Consider the following 17,478-nt stretch of genomic DNA (forward strand, 5'->3'; position numbering starts at 1 on the left):
GCACTCTTCATGTGATTTTAACCATATGAAATGAGATATATATATATATATATACTCGTTTTCTGCCCCCATATCTTGAATTTTGTGATCATTCTTAATGCATGTTATTAGACTGAATCATGCAGTGAAAGAACATACTAAATGAGCACGCACCCTAGTCTAGACTTCATCACATAATGTAAGCGTGCACTCTTTTTTTTTTTTTTTTTTTACGATAATCAATAAAGATGATAATTGTGACCTACTCTCTAAATTTTAACACAGCCACCACTATAAAAAACAGTCGACCGCTAGTTGAAGCATAACTAAAATGGTTTAGTTCTCTTTTAGTGCCTAAACCGGGACAAATGAGCCTGTTTGTTTACTCTATAAATGTGGCATGGAAATATTACTGCAGGCCTAAAGAATCTTTGTGTAAAACCTTGTCAACAAGTGGAAAGTTGGGTTTTGTAGATGTCATGATGCCAGGAAAAGTTTCTCTACATGCTCTTTGTGGACTAAACCTGTACTGTTGATAGGTATAAAATCATCAATCATGCCAAACAAGCACAACATTTCATACAGAAATGCTTTGAAAGATGTTTAGATGTGCAATTCAATTTTCCAAAGAACATCAGCAGGTGGCAGCACATTTCTTCTTGATGCTTTGTTACATAACAGCTTTAAACTGTCAGCACACTTGTTTCCTCCAACTTCAACTAACTACATTTTTTTTTAAATGTTGTGAATGAATGTTCAGAGCACACTGTTATTTTGTGCTTTGCTCAGGAGTGCTGTAATGTTTACGCAATGCTGTAATGTTATACGTGGGACTGAACTTGCAACATGACTGTTTGTAGTTTGTTTTTGTTGGAAGAAACAACCACTCTTACATCTCATTTCAATTGGTTCACCGTAAATTACCTTACATATAGTAAAAAATTAAATGAAAAAAAAATATATATGTTTTACTATAAAACTTATGTTTTAAATAAATAATATGTATACTATGAAATGCATTGCAATTTGTGACATTTGATTATTTTTTTTTTACATTTATTTTTTTTACACAATAGTTTGTATATGTTTCTCTTTTTTTTTTTTTAGCTGCTATGTGCGTTGTCTTAACACCTGTTTCTATTATGGTAGTTATATGTTATATTATAAAAGTATGTATGTATGTATGTGTATGTGTGTGTGTGTATGTGTGTGTATATGTAGGGCTTTGACGGTGGCAGATTTTTACCACCGCGGTGGTAATGGACCAACTACCGGCGGTGATGCGGTGTTTAAATATATATATAATTTTAATAAATAAATACAGGCGCAGCACAAACATTTATTAACAAACGCACGTGTTTATTTTAGCACTTCCGTCAGTCAGTGAACACGGCAACACACAGTCTGCAAAACACTAGGCTATCAAAGATATAATAGTTAAATAAGAAAGTAGATTTAAAATCCTTTGACAGAAAAACAAACGTTGATATTGTCCGGTTTAAGGGAGGACCTCGTTGGTGGTACGATGTTTCCAGCCGCGCTGAACACGGCTGGTGTGCTTGTTGCACAAATGCATTTTAAGCAGCCGTGGTCAGGTATCTTGCCTCATTATTCTACCACCAAGTAAGCGGGTCTTCGCTGACCTCCTCTTGCAAATAGCAACTGGAAACGGCTCTTGAGATATGACGTGCTCGCCCATTTAACACTTAACGCGCCACACCGCAACAGCTAAAGTCTGTCTACACTGGACGCAAGAAAGCGACCGTTAAAATCATTTGAACTTTGTGTCAGCATGTCATAAATAAAACGAGGCATCAGTTTACTGTCAGGGATTTGTCGTGCCGCACCACATCCAGTCCAGTGTAGACAACATCACTGATTATAATGTATTGTGTTCTATTGACTATTGTATTTTGTTATGCCGCGCAACTTTTATTGTTACTATTATTGCACTTGTATGCAAAACTTTGTATTTTATGCTTGTTATAGAGTGTGTGATGTCACATGCATTCCCGCCGGTGGCAATCAACCACCGTGGTGACGTGGTTGTCATGGCGACCGTCACAGCCTTATGTATATGTGTGTGCGATTTTTGTTTTTAGTTGAGCTCTTGTTGCGTTGATGTGGTTGTGTTTTATCTTTCTCATTGGTTGTGATTAACCTCATGTCTCTGGCGTCTGATTCTGCATTAGCCTATATATCTGTTCTGACCACCAAAGTGACACACAATTCACTTGTTTGACCCGTCTGACATCTCAAAACACAATCTCTCACAATTGTCTGTGTCAAATGTAGTGATTGTGTTAGCTTGTGCAAGATTGTACCGTTTATTTATTAATTGCTTTTTGCGTCACTAAGGTTTTATATGCAGTCCAGCCTTCAAAGAGCAGGAAATGAGGCCCTGACCAAACAAATCCAGCTTTATAAATGAACTCAGCTGGACGTCTAAATCACACTGTTTCTGACCGGATCTGCATTTGTGAGACTATGGTTGATCGTACCTGCCAGAACGCCATATTTGGGATTAGCCAGTTGGAGGAAGTGAGTTTCCTTCCAAAAACTGAACGTCCTGTACAGTAGTGTGTACTGCTCACTGAATCCAAACGCCCGCAACTTTGGATGCTTTGCCATTTAAAGGTCGTTGCACAGGTGGAACCAATTCATTAGATCAAATTCCTGGCAGCTTTAATGTTTTCCTGTTGTTCTTTACTCATTTCTGGGGAAGCCTAACAAGAACAGATGAGATATTTGTTTGGACAATAAATGTTGGCATCTTTGGATTTGTGGTTTTAGTTGATTTCATTGTAATTATTTTTGATTATTTCATACGGCGTTATGAAATGCCTTCAGGGCAAGATAGCTAACATTTAATTTTTTGTTTTTATGTGTTTCAGGTTTAAGTCTCAGCTAGTTGTGGCTTGTTCAGATGGACATGTATAGGAACACAAAGTCCATCATAATTGGAAATTCCTTATGGTGATAACCGAGCAAAACTCGTTCACCTTTCAGCTGTTATGTATTCAGTCTCTGTCAATTGTCATATCTGTGAGCACAGAGATATTGCTAATGTTGCTTGGTACCTTACAAAGACTTGTTGCTGAAACATTGGTAAAAATAAGCTTAAAAGTAAGTGTGCAGTTATATATTGTAGTCTTTTCCCCTAACTTGCACCTCCATAAGGTGTTTGTTTGCTATAATGCTTCAATAATGATATGTTGCCTAGTATCATAAACAATTTTGCAGTTCACTGTGTCCATAAAGGATGCAAGTGGCATGATGAATTAAAGGACTAATAAACCCAAAAATGACAATTTGCTAGAAATGTACTCTCCCTCAGGCCACCAATGATGTAGAGGAGTTTGTTTCTTCATCAAATTTGGAGAAATGTATCATTCCATCTCTTGCTCTCCAGTGGATGCTCTGCAGTGAATGGGTGCCGTCAGATTGAGAGCCAAACAGCTGATAAAAACATCACAATAATCCACACCACTCCAGTCCATCAGTTACCATCTTGGGAATTGAAAAGGAAAGTGTTTGTGTTAAAAAAAAAAAACTACAAAACATCCATAAAGATGTTTTTAACTTCAAACCATTTTTTCTGGCTAAAATACGATTCCATGATCTTTAATAAGGCTTCCAGTGAAAAAGTCCATCTTCTGTTGTTTCTCACATCAGAAACCACCCACATATTTATTTAGAGCTATTTTGGACTGTTTTGGCTTGTAAATGGTGCTTGATCTGTGCAGATTTCTCTCCTGATTCAGATGATACAAATTTTTCACTGAAAGAAGTGTTACTTTTGCGGAGTTGAATTTAGATTTTTATCAGCTGTTTGGACTCTCATTCTGACGGCACCCATTCACTGCAGAGGATTAATTGGTGAGCAAGTGACGGAATGCTACATTTCTCCAAATCTGATGAAGAAACAAACTCATCTGCATCTTGGATGCTCTGAGGTCATGGACATTTTCAGAAAATTGTATTTTTGTATTTTTTTTTCAAATTGGTGAACTATTCCTTTAACTCTGTCAAGGTTTAATTGTGAGTAATGTGAGATGAGCAGTGATGCAAAAGAAAACAGCATCAGTGCGTCCCTGAATCCCTGTGTTTTTGGTCCATTAGTCAGCCCATGTTATTTTTATCGCTATGACCTGGTCGGTTTGACCGTTGAATCCTCCAGTGTGCCGTTGCTGTTCTTGATTCTGTCTGTTCTGAGCACTGCAGTGTAATTCAATCTGAAGAGCTCGACTCCCAGAACACCCTGAAAATAAGAGCATCCTTTGTGTGAGTGCAGCTTCACATTAAACTGGTGCCTTTTGGTCTTTCTAGGAGAAATTAATGGTCCACATGTCATGTTGACAACGAGGAATGTGGAATAAATCACATTATCTGCGCTGACTTCCTCTTTGCTAATCTTTTATGGCTCATGTTTGTCCATCATCCCACAGTGTTCGTGCTCCAGACATGAATGATTGCTCAAAACATGTGTTGTTGAGGAAAGTTGTGCTGTTTCTTTACTAAGTGATCAGATGCACCATTTTAACCTGCTGTACCAGAAAACAGGTGGAAAAACATAGGGTTTGTGTGGTTATCTGTATTGATTGTGGTATCAGGATTTTTGTATCCCCTTTTCACAAGAAATATTGACAGAACTTTACCTCATTAAGCCACTTTAAGATAAGTTTATCAGTCAAGCCATTGACTTTCATAGAAGACATAATGAAGCTCTCATTTGTGTTTCAGGGAAAAATTAACTTTATGTTTCTCCAAATAAAATATCTGCTGTTTTTTTATTCTTCTCTCCTGAATATGTGCATTCTTTGTGAAAAGAAGTGCACTTAATAGTATTGAATGTGCACTTGTAAAGTACATCAAACCTTAAAATAGTAATTTTGAAAAAGAAAAAAAAAATGCACTTGATAATATAAAATGATAAAACATTATTAATAATCTAATAGCATAATCTTAAAATATAATAATATAGTAATATTATATTAATGACTTAAAAGGCCACTTAAGTGTACTTAAAGTGAGTACACCTTCATGACTATTTTTCTTATAAAGTACAGTTTTAAAAATTGCACTTTGTAATAAAATCAAATTAACTAAATGAAAATTAAATTAAAAAAATAAAATAAATACATTTTACTTTAAAGTACATTTTAAATTGTAATCTTTTGCCATGCTTCAATGTGGACTAACATACTAATGAACATGTAAAATACTTGAATATAACTGTAGTGTGTTAATCAATATTACATTTTAAAGTGAATATATTTGTGAATATATTTTTAAATACTAAATTGCAACTTCATTATTACAAATGTGTTATTCACTAATACATGACATAACATTTTCACTTGAAATGACAATACAATATATTTTAATTTACCAAAAATGCTTGTCTGTATATTTGGCAGTATACATTAACTGTAATTCAATAACAGAAGTAATTCTAAAATTATATATAAAGATGTACTCAAGTCCTATTTTAGTGGATCAAAAAGCACTCCAAATTGCATTTAATATAAATTTAAATTAATAATACATTTTTATTTACTTGCAAATACAGTTAAGTGTATGAAAGCGTTACATTCAGTTTGCAATTAAGTATATTCTTATTTCCGTATAAGTACTTTTTTTTTTAAAGTATGCTAAAGTTGACTTGTTTTTCACAATGGATGTTTGATCCAGATGAAGCACATTGAAGAATGCTGCAGGTGTTTCTTAATTCCACGAATAATCTTACAAAAACAGAGTCTCCGTTGCATAACTCAGCTGAAGAAATTCACATAACCACAACGTAAAAAAACAAGCAGAAAAATTACCAGTATTTTTAGTCAACTTGTTTCGGATCTGACTAGATTTATTAGAGTCGAATAACCTTTAACACACTTCTCATTTTCTTCTCGAAGTTTCCCAATCTAAACCTTTGTTCGATGTAAATCTAGATGTTTCATGCAGCCAGTGCAGGCTTGTCTTTACTCTGCACTAAACTGCACGTCAAGGGTCATGAAGACAAAACAGCTCATGACTTGTACTGCTCGGGAAATATTGCAGCCATGCGTTACTACAAAAGATCCATATACCTTATGTCAAGCCTTGTATTGTTCGTGTGGAATGAGCGCTCCTTAAAATAAATAACCATCTGTAACCACAGAGCTATGCTGTTCGGCTACTTTAATGATAGGCTACTGTGTTCATGGGCTTGTGTTTTCAATGTGCACATGGACGAGTGCGATTACATGTGCATGGTTCACAAACGTGTTTACAGTAACGTTTATTGCTCTTTGAATTGCTGCTTTTATGTTAAAATACTTCCTTCTATCCCAGGACAATATGCAGTCATTTGTAGTTTATGCAATTTCATTTAGTACCGCTATTGCTGCAGAAATAACACACTTCACATGCTTTTTGTTCACACATGGGTTTGCAACATTTTACATCTGTAGTACGACTTGCACTACTTTTTAAATGTTTTTTTCTTTTTTATTCAAAAAGGACACATTACATTTATAAATAGTGACAGTAAAGGTGTTTATAATATTAGAAAATATATTTCAAATAAATGCTGTTCTTTTAAACTTTCTATTCACCAAAGAATCCTGAAAATAAAATGTATCCACAAAAATATTCGGCATTACAACTGTGTTCAACACTGATAATAATCAAAAATGTTTTTGAGCAGCAAATCAGCATGTTAGAATGATTTCTGAAGGATCATGTGTCACTGAAGACTGGAGCAATGATGCTGAAAATACAGCTTTGATCACAGCAATAAATTACATTTTAAAATATATTCAAAACGGTTATTTTAAATTGTAATAATATTTCACAATATTACCATTTTTACTGTATTTTGATTTGAATAAATGCAGACTTGGTGAACATGAGACTTCTTTCAAAAGCTATATTTTTATCAAAAAAAGATTTTCAGTGATCGTAGAAGGACTTCCATTGCTAATTAAATAAATTAAAAAAATACACATTTTAATTCCTTATATTGCTTTTTAAACAGAGGTTTGCAGAAATGCAGGGGATTTGTGAGTTGATAAAAAGTTAATAATCTAATTTAATAAAAAAATGTAAAATGTAAAATAAAACACTTTCTAAAAAGATAAAATATTTAATTTGTTCACCTGCATGCATGTCATGTGACCATTAACCAACATTAGATAACCATGAATATGCAAATATGGTATTAAATTGTTGAAATATTTTTGTTACATTTTTAGTACATTTTTGTTAGTTAACAGTAAAATAAACAAAAAAACAAAAATGAGAAATTTTTTGTTGGCAGCTAATTTAAATAAAATAAGTAGTTTGTTTTTTATATTTTATTTACTTCTGGTTAACGTTTATTTTACTTTAAGTATAACAAATCTTTTATTAAATGATAATAACCCTGTTGACCTGGGAGGAAGTTTCTAGAAGAGGTTCGTAGTCAATAGCTTCCTTTATCTGGTGTGTTGTTGTGTCTGTGGGGGTTCACACTGCCGCAGGCGAGAAAGGAGACGGCAGCTCCTGTGAGTGTTAAGGACGGCCCACAGGGCAGGGCTTTCCTGCTTCCTTATATGGAGGCGGGCTGGTCACATGGTCGAGCCGGTGTCAAAGAGATAGGAGCACAACTGAGAACTTCGAACCACTACTCAAACAAGCCAGCGCAGAGGTGGAGAGGCAGAGGGTGAGACAGACAGATAAGGAGAAAGACAGACGCCTCACATGGTGAGAAAATGCCCACCAACTTCACCGTGGTCCCTGTGGATGATGGCAGAAAGTCCTCTCAGGAAGACTCGGATGACAACAATGTCCTGAAGGAGGAGGATGAAGAAACCATAGGTGAGATGTTCCCTCTGAGAATTTTCCAGACTGAATCCAAACAGCACGGCTGGATCTGGTGTTACGTGCTGCTTCAGGTTAACTGAGCGGGTCACTGTCCAGAGTTTGTTTGTCTTTCTCTCTCTCTCTCTCTGCGCTGAGCGAACACGCCTTCTCTTTTTCCTCTTTTCACATGGGTGAGAGGAGCATGTGCTGAAGACAAGCTCATGTGATGTTGTTCCAGAATGTTTCTTGCATCTTTTGTCATTTCGTGAGCTTTGTGTTGGTCGTTTAATGCCTCTTTTAGTGCACGTCATCACTGGATGTGCTGAATGGAGTCAATATTTGTGCATTTATTGCATAAATGTTGGCAGTATACAGAGTAGCTCTTATTTATACATCCCGTTTTACAGCATCTTTCTTGTGCCAACTAAAGCAGGGTGATATATTGATTATGCACAAAAAATTCACTGAGTTTTGCTGGCAACATAAACGAATGTTGCAATATTTTAATGCACTTTTAAAGTTTTCTAAAATAGTTTATAATCAGACTAATTTTGTGATCTTTGTCTTTTGAGGGCAGTAGGATAGAGAAGTTAATTAGTAGTGTTTCATATCGAATGTTCATGATAAATTCACTGTGATTTTGTGAGTAAAAAAAACATTGAATCACCATAATGCTTATTGCAAGATTTTGTCCATATTGAATTTCTGAAGGTCTTTATCGTTAAACTGCAGTAATTGTGAGCCTTGTCTTTTGAGGGCAGTAGGATAAAAATGTTAGTAAAAGCCTTTTTAAATGAAACTCATAATCATGAAATTCATCATCATGAATAGTGTAAATAATGCACTTTAGTATTTGGATGGTAAATTTTCTAATTTTATTATTCTTGTCTCATTAGGATAGAAATGTTTATAATAATGTTTCAAAGTTGCTCAAATTCAGTCAAAGCTGTAGGATTCATTAATGTGAATCAATTTCAGTGAATCGAGTTTCTGATTCGGTGAATCGTTTGCATTGTCAATCTGAAGTGTTTCCTGTGACACTTTACTTTTTAAAAAAACGTTTCAACAAAAAAATCACCTATATGCAGTTAAAAATACTTTTAAAAAAATGTATAAAATATTTTTTATTTATATAATAACACATTAGATGTATAACATATTATCCATTTTTTTAAATCCTTGTTCTTATGTTCATTTAATGAAAAACAGTGTTGAACACAAGCATGGATTATCTTAAACTAGTTATTTATGGTATTTTACTTCATGCATTAAAGATTTTGAAAATATTTGCTTACATGTAGGTTGAAATTATTGTTCCTCTGTTTGAGAAAAACTGATTTCTTTCCAGCTTTTACTAGCATTAGTGCCAGTCTCTCTGTTATAAATTGCATTATGCTGTGTAATAAGCACAGGTCACTGAGTTCATCTTCAGAACCTGACCCTCATTACACGATGCACCCGCTGATGGCTTTTCTCCCGCTAATTGCTACCCTGGCTTACAATTATGTCCCAAATTTTACAGACTCAGTAGAGCAACTGAATGCATATTAAGGGTTATGTAAGCGGGCAGTTTTCAGTGTTGTGCAATGGCTGTTTTTCTTCCCTGACTCTCCTGTGAGATGAACACGGACTCAGATTCCAGTCAATGCTATTGATTTGTCATGTTGCTTGCTTCCTGTTGGTTCCCGCCGGTGGGAGTTTAAGACCCCACCCTTCACATTCACCGTAATCTCTGGAGCTGCTCTTTGTCTGTATATCTTTTGGGACGTTACAGATGAAGGTCACGGCCCACTGTGTCCACACAGAGCTGATTTCAGGCCCTAACCACAAGAGCCTCCTTAGAGATAAGGACGCTCTCACTCCCTGCGTTTCTGCCTGATTACATATTACTAGGATACGGCGCTGCAGCCGACATCTGTGTCCAATTATTCCAGCTCTCCACCCATGAAAAAGGCAACCTGAAATTGAATAACAGTGTAACTGTAAACCCTCTCAGCGTGTGCTTTATCTACTCAAAGCTTTCAGCTCAGCGAGAATAAATATAGTTATATGGACTTGCATTGTTGGATTAAGTTTTATTAAACATCATTTTAAGCGTTGCATATGCAATGCTGCAGAAATCACTGGAAGTGTGATGTTTATTAAACTGATAACAGCAGGTTTGGTTCACATTTGTCTTCAGTTTTCTGCTGATTCGACGGCACAAAGCAAGATGATTATTAAAAACATCCACGTCCTAAACAGCGCAGCAGCTTGTGCGTATGATAACCGTTGTTAGTGGCCCTAAAATATAATTTTTGATGATTCCATGGCAGTGAATCATGATTCCACCCTGTTTTGGAAACCTCTTTATTCATTAGTAAGTCCATAATTAAGGTTAGCAGCATCAACTTTTGCACAACATGCATTTTTAATGCTGTGAAAACAGATGTTTTGTCTCTAAGTGTTTGTTTAATGCATAGGGAGGATTATGAGAGTATGCATGGAAATGAATGAATTTCTACATGGATGTGAAGTGGTTGGTGGTTAGATGGACTCATTTCTAAAAGTCAGTTCTCATGCATAGTGTGTGTAATGAGGGAGGCTTCAAATGTCTGTGTGTGTCGCCGGTTGGTTATGAAACCACGACTGCTTAGAAGAGAAAGACTGGTCAAACTGAGTGCAGATTGAATTTCTGCTTTCTAAAGAGATGATTGATTGTGTCAGACAGACCGAGATTGAATATGGCAATGAAACCGTTTGAGGAACTTCATGTTACTTAAAGACTGATACAAAATCTTTATATCTCATTGTACATTTTTTTTGTAAAGTCTTTAATTAATTAATTAGTTTATGGAATATTTTATAATAATATAGTTATTTTTGCTAGAAAAGCAACGAAAAATGTTTTTATAAATTAAAATAAATAATACTTTACAAATAAATTTGCTACTTTTGGTTTTTCTCATTTTTGGGGGAATTGTTATTATTCAAAACAGCAAAGCAGCTTCACGTTATGAAACATCAGAGTTCAAAACAAAAGACTCAAACTACTAAAACTAATGTTGTTTATACTCTAAATTCTCATGGTTTTGGTTTTTTGGACATTGTGAACAGCTCAATTATACTTTATGCCTATAACCTTAAAAACGTAACATGTTTTTCTTTTTGGACACGTCCCACTCTATATTTTCATAATGTTTCACATTTCTTCTGCCGTTTTCACATGTAATTAATGAATAAAGAAGTCCTCACTGCTGATATCCATGAAAATATCTACCACCATAGGAAAAAAATGAAATCATTTAATTTCTCTTTTTATTTTCATTGAATAAATCTAAAACCATTGCAAAAACAGCTTTACATTTATGAAGCGCTTCAGGTTGAAACAAAAAACTCAATTTTGAATTCTGATTGGACGAGCTGTATTGCATGGAATTTGCGACCAAATTGTGTTTACACTTAAAAAAAACATGCTGTTTCCTTGTATTGAATTGTTTGGGACACATCCCACTATGTATTTTCCTAATACTCCATGTTTCTTCTATCCTTTTCCGATGTAAATAACGTAAAACAGTCCTTACCACTGACATGCATGCAAATATGTCTACCGCAGTGTAAATGTTACAAAGTATCGGACACATTTGTCCCAGCTCACCTTGAACCTGAACTAATGTGGCAGCGACAGTGTTATTGATCAGATGAAGTCTTGGGGTTTTAAGCTTCGTTAGCAGTCCTGCATATTCACTGCTGTTTGTGTATTTCACAATCTGGGCTGTGCTTGATATCAGCGAGAGCACAAAGACTCGTTCGTCCTTCTAGGATGTGTTTTGTAGTTTTTGTGTTCCCATGACGTCATGATCTGCAGGCCTCCCCTCTGTCACCGTAACTCCAACCAGATGTGGAGAAATCCTGCAGTGTGTTTGTGTGTCAGCGTTTACACCGCACCCTCTTTACACAACATGTGTTTGCACGTGAGACAAACCCTAACACTGTACATTCCACTGCATACATCTGATAAACCAGCAGTGTTCGTTTTGAATTTCATAATCACAGATAAGACTTTCTGCACTGTTTTCCTTACACATCTATGTGTGTATCTTAAAGCAATAGTTCACCCAAAAGTCTCATTACTCACGCACATGTAATTTTAACCCTGTATGCTGTTTTTGTGGATCACAAAAGAGGAATTTTTAGATGTTTTCTGAGGTCAGTTTATAGTTTTATGTGAGGAACAGACCAAAATGTAGGTTATTCATTGAACTCAGATATCTGCATTTCCTAACTCATCCAAAGCATTAGGAAATGACATTTTGGTGAATTTCATTCTGTTCCTCAAATAAAGCTATTATATGACTTGGAATATTCTGCCTGGGTCTTATGGATTATGTTATGATTCTTTTATGGTACTTTTTGTTGTTGTTGTTTTTTTTTTTGCTGAAAAAATGATTTCTAAATTAAGTATTTTTGTCTTTTTTTCCAGTACAAGTATTCAACACTGCAGGAAAAAAAAAAAAACTGCAGAAAAATAGAAATACTAATAATTTTTTTCTGTTAAGCTTACAGACATTTCCTTCAATAAAATGCAATACATCATTCAAAATACAGGTAAAACGCCTGTGAAAAATCAATACAATAAATTCATATTAGCACGGTACCTTCAGCTCCATTTTACGGATGTTTTTCAGTGAAAATACACTTAATTGAGACACAAAATTACTGAAGATATTAAGTGAAAAAAAATAGGCTATCAAAATGAACCGAGTTTATGCTTAAAACATAAACTGGGTTTTAGGTGAAAACTCACTTAATTTTGATTTTTTTTTTCTGGAAAAAAAGGACTTGTGTTATTTTGCTTTCTTGGTAAATGGATCTTGATTTGAGAATTTTTCTACTGGAAAACAAGACAAAAATACTGAGGAAGAAAATCATTGTTTATGGTAAGGAGCTGCATTTTTGTGTGTTTACCAGAAAAAGTAAAATAGGGGCCTACTGTATGGATTTGGATTAACAAGAAGGCAGTGTTATTTTAGTATTTGTTTTTATACTATTATAGTTTTTATTCATATTTTCGAATTAGATTTTATTTTTATACTTTCCATTTTCATTAAAAAAATTTTTTGTGATTTTGTTATTTGCTTTTGTCATTTTTATTAGTTTAGCTTATTTTAAATATTGTTTAATTGTACCTTTTTTCAGTTTAAGTTTTAGATTTTTTTTTCCAGTTAGTAATTTTAGTGCTTCAACTTAAACTGTTTGAAAATTAGAACTAATTAAATAGGTTTTTCCTCTAATATCCTTTTAATATAATGACTTCCTACAATACTGGCAATCAAGCAGCCCCAAAAGGTGAAAACATGTGAGTTTTTAAATGAAATGCGTGGGTAACACCAACAAGAGATGATCCGAATCCCTCGTACAGTTTGTTTCAGGATTGTTGAGCACATTTTTCGCCGATCTGTTGTCATTCAGAACCTTGCACTTCCTGTTTCCTGGTAGGCCGATTCTGGTCTCCATGTGCTGCGGCCGATAAGAGTCTGTGTGTGTTTCCCTGCTGCTGCGACACATTGAGTGCTGACCCGCCGGCTCCACATCCTCTGACGGACACTTTCCCTTTCCCAGCATCAGTTCCTCCAGAGAACGGCTTTCTATCCAAACTTTAATTTTTACAGCCTAAAAGTCTGAGAAAGCAATGGCCAAACATTTCGTTTTTTCCTTCAGCAGGTTGGCGGCTTCCTCAGAATCCAGCGGCCTGAAATAACCTTCAAGTTATGAGCATTTAAACCAGATAACAGTGCACAATCAGCCTTATAAATGTAGTGCCTGTGCTAATAATAAGACACTGAACGTCTCGTTGCCTTGTAAGGATCTGAATGTTTTACAGGCCTGGTTCTGCTCAGGGTTCATTTAATTGGGTCTCTTGTTCATATATTGGTCACATGATTCAGTCAAAATGCTTCATGTTTAGACTCCTTTGATGTTTCTCTATTTGAGTATCTTATTGTGTAGCAAACTACTCAAAAAGAAAAAGCATGAATGAAGTTTACTACTTCATGTACTGTACTTTAAAACTGTGGCATTCATTTAAAGTCATTTCCTCAATGTGTACTTGTTCCTTGCAGTGTTATTTTAGTAACATTTATAGTTTTTTTCCTTATACATTTTTTTTCCCACCTTAGCAGAATACACCATACAATTACAGATACACATACAGATTGATTGATAACATGTATATGTACTTATATGTACTTAATATGTGAATGGAAATCTCTTTGTAATAAACGGGTCCATGCAGCAAATGGAAATAAAACCAGGTTAACTCTAAGTAGAAAGGAAAACAGAGTTATACACTAAAGAATCTGTCATATGATGCAAATTATGCATGAGCAGCAGAAATAAAAGGGAAGGAGAAAATATAATACTAACTGAAGTACTTGCACACTATGCAAACAGCAATTCTGAAACAAAAAACAACCATAAAAAAGGGTAGTGAACAATAACATAACAACATAATGATAGTAAAATAAACAGTTAAATAAATAAAAGGCCTACAGTTTTTATTAAGATTTAGAATTTGTTTTTATTTTCATATTTCCCATTACTTACTTAGTATTTAATTAGTTTTTTTTTTGTAGTTTTAATAATTTTAGTCAGGGTTATTATAGTTAACTAAAACTAAAACCATAAAACAATTTTTGTTATTTAAAATGAAATAAACCTAAAAAATGTTAAAACACTTATTTTATTTCAGCACGTTGTCAAGGAAACCTTTCTCATTTAATTTATCTTGATAATAACAAATAATAATAAACAATAAAACTGAAATAAAAATGTTTAAAAAATAGTCATATTTTAAACTTCACTAAAATGAAACGAAACTAATTAAATATAACTAAAAATAAAACGAAATATGAAATTAAAAACTTGATACATAAAAATAAAAAAAATAAAAACTTTGGCAATTTAGTTTCAGCTTTGGTCAACTATAATAACCCTGGTTGACTGATTTATTCTTCGTGCTGCGTTTTCTAGGTGTGCCCTTGGCATGGCAAGTTTATTTATGTGGCATGTTTCATACACAATGGTAACTGAAAGTGCTTTGCATAAGAGGCATTTAAAAATAACCATAACTAGTGCATAAGAAATAAAATTAACAATAAGAAGTCAAAGTTGATGTGGAGTTTGTTCTGGAACAGACCATCATGCAAAACGCCACTTAGTCCTGCTCTGTCATGTCTGTAATGGAATCTTATTAAATAGGCAGTCATGCAGAGCTGCAGTATTATTGTGTGCAGGAGTATCTGTAATACATGTAAGGCTGACCGAGCGCAACCTCGAGATGCTGAAAACAAGCAGAGTGAGTTCTCAGCTGACTAAATCACTTCAGTCAATCCTTACATTGCATTTTTTGTGATTTGGTCCTCTCTGGCAGTAGCTGCTCTCCTTTCAAACATTGGTTTAATCTGCGCTTGTTATTCCTGCTGCGCTGCGCTGATTCACCGCTGCCATTACATCAAGATGAAATTACTCTTCAGTTTTACAGCTCTGGCTGATGCACAGAAATCAGCGGCTGGAAACACAGCTGCTGCTGCTGGAGTCCATTAGAAACTCAATTAGAGATCTTAATGAACAGACATTTATGCAGAAATATACAAGGAAAAAGTGTTGACTTATGCATGATTTAAACACGTTGTTAAAGCATTTTTAATGTATTTAAAGTCAATAACGAGATGATTTTACTTGCGGTTCTTTCATTACACTGGAAATGGAAGGTGAAGTCACGTATTCCATCATCCATGCATGCACAAACTCTGCATGCTGTGTATATACGATGTACTTCAGCAGTAGTGTGAGTAATGTGCACTTTGGACACAGTCTATGTTCGGGCAACAGTAGGACAGACTTGATTTAAAGCTCATCTATCATTGTCAGTAACTCACTGACCCCCTCTGCTGGAGAAACCTTGCTTTTGTTAATAAATATTTAGAGAGATAAGATATTTAAGATGAGATGTTTTTGCAGATAAACTGTTTTTGACTTTAAGCCTCACTCGTTGTTTAGCTTATTGTAGTTTTTGATAGATGCTGCCTGTTAAAATGCATGGAATTGTTTCTAAGGTTAATTTGATTTAGTCGTGGATGGTTTCTATTCTTATAATAGAGACTTTGTTGAATGAAATAACATCCTTGTGTCCCGATTCTTTATTTTCTGTAGGCTCAGAGGAAGTGAGCGTGTGACATGAAGAGCTTGTGACAAACAGAAATAATGACTATCAGACAGGAATCAAATCCTCAGTGTTGGGCTTTAGGCTACAGGATTAATAATAACAATATTTGATCATGTAATTTATTAAAATACATTATAAACATTAAAACAACAACAACAATAATAATAATTTAATTGTGTACAAAAAACATCCAAAAATAAATGGTAATGATATAAAAATTATAAAATATTACCGAAGTACCAACTTACTAATATTAAATATGAAAGCATTATTATTTATTTATTGTCACTATTATTTGTTACTGTAATTATTATTATTATTTATTAAAAATGAGAAATTTTGAAACTTTTGAAAAAAACAAAACAAAACATTTTTTTCAGAATGTTTGACCGGTTTTTACGATTTTTAACTAGTCAACTTGAAAATGTAACTACAACATTATTCAAGTAACTTTTTCTTTATTAACCCTCCAAGTGCACCACATGAAGTTGTCAACATGATGTAAAGGTTAAACAAATCACTTGATAAATATCTTTGCTACATCTTGTACTAACTTGTCTTATACATATTACATGTTCAGAAATAATCCAAGGAAAATGCTTTAAAAATCTCAAAAGTCAAAGTAATTCAAATTCAAAATAAAAGCTATAACACCAGTAGACTATTATTAACTAATAAATGTTCTGTAAAGACAATGAACAGCAGTTTTCAGCCTGTCACTATGATGCATCATGCAACATGAAATATAGTCATTAGTCAACAGGTAGGCCTGTCGCGATAGTCGATATATCGACTTATCGCACGATATATGGAAATGAGCGCGATCATTTTTGGTGCCGCGATATATTGCGACTGATCATTTTTTTATAATTAAAAATAATGATTATATAAATTTTTTTACATAAAAATGAATATCACCAACATTTTAGTCGATCGTGCTGCCTCTGTCATCTTGTCTGCTCTCTGTGGCGGAGGCGGGGCGGCAGCGTCTCCCTCACACACACGCACACAGAGCGGACAGCGACAGGTGAAGAGAAGGCGTGAACCCACTGCGTTATAAAGTGTTTCGTGACAACTACAGCCAGTTAAGAACAAGTCCCAATGGACTTGGTTTCAAAGCCGCAATCTTCAGCTCCGGTGTGGGAACATTTTGGCTTTAAGCCGAATGAGAGAGGAGAGCCAGTTAACGTGAATGAGCCGGTATTTGTTTTATTTATTTAGCATATATTTTTTTTCACATTCCGGTTCCAATGTCTAAATATTCTTAAGAATAAAATGTTCTTTGTTCTTTGAAAGAGTGTACTTGCATTATTATGCTATTATATTGTCATACTGTAATTACATAATAAGTGAAATAAAATTGTCTTAAAATGACAATAATATCGTTTATCTCAATTAATTTTGGTGCAATATATCGCACAACAAAAAGTAGTTATCGTGACAGCCCTATCAACAGGCTTTTTTATTCG

The 17,478-nt window shown here is 34.5% G+C and overlaps 1 protein-coding gene across 6 annotated transcripts in view; it reads left to right on the forward strand.

The window, feature by feature from the left end:
• Positions 1-17,478, forward strand: part of slc12a7b (solute carrier family 12 member 7b) — a 72,072-nt gene that overhangs the window by 10,436 nt on the left and 44,158 nt on the right. Inside the window, exon 1 of one of the 6 annotated variants that reach the window (XM_058766168.1) lies at positions 7,374-7,818. The exons of 4 other annotated variants lie outside the window; for them this stretch is intronic. In XM_058766168.1, coding sequence (XP_058622151.1) covers positions 7,713-7,818 — 106 coding nt within the window. In that variant the 5' untranslated portion in view covers positions 7,374-7,712. Of the gene's footprint in view, positions 1-7,373; positions 7,819-17,478 lie in introns of those variants that run through there. One more of the 6 variants, XM_058766165.1, reaches the window with a different exon arrangement.

This window comes from Onychostoma macrolepis, chromosome 24, assembly GCF_012432095.1.
Source record: "Onychostoma macrolepis isolate SWU-2019 chromosome 24, ASM1243209v1, whole genome shotgun sequence".
Classification (NCBI taxonomy): domain Eukaryota; kingdom Metazoa; phylum Chordata; class Actinopteri; order Cypriniformes; family Cyprinidae; genus Onychostoma; species Onychostoma macrolepis.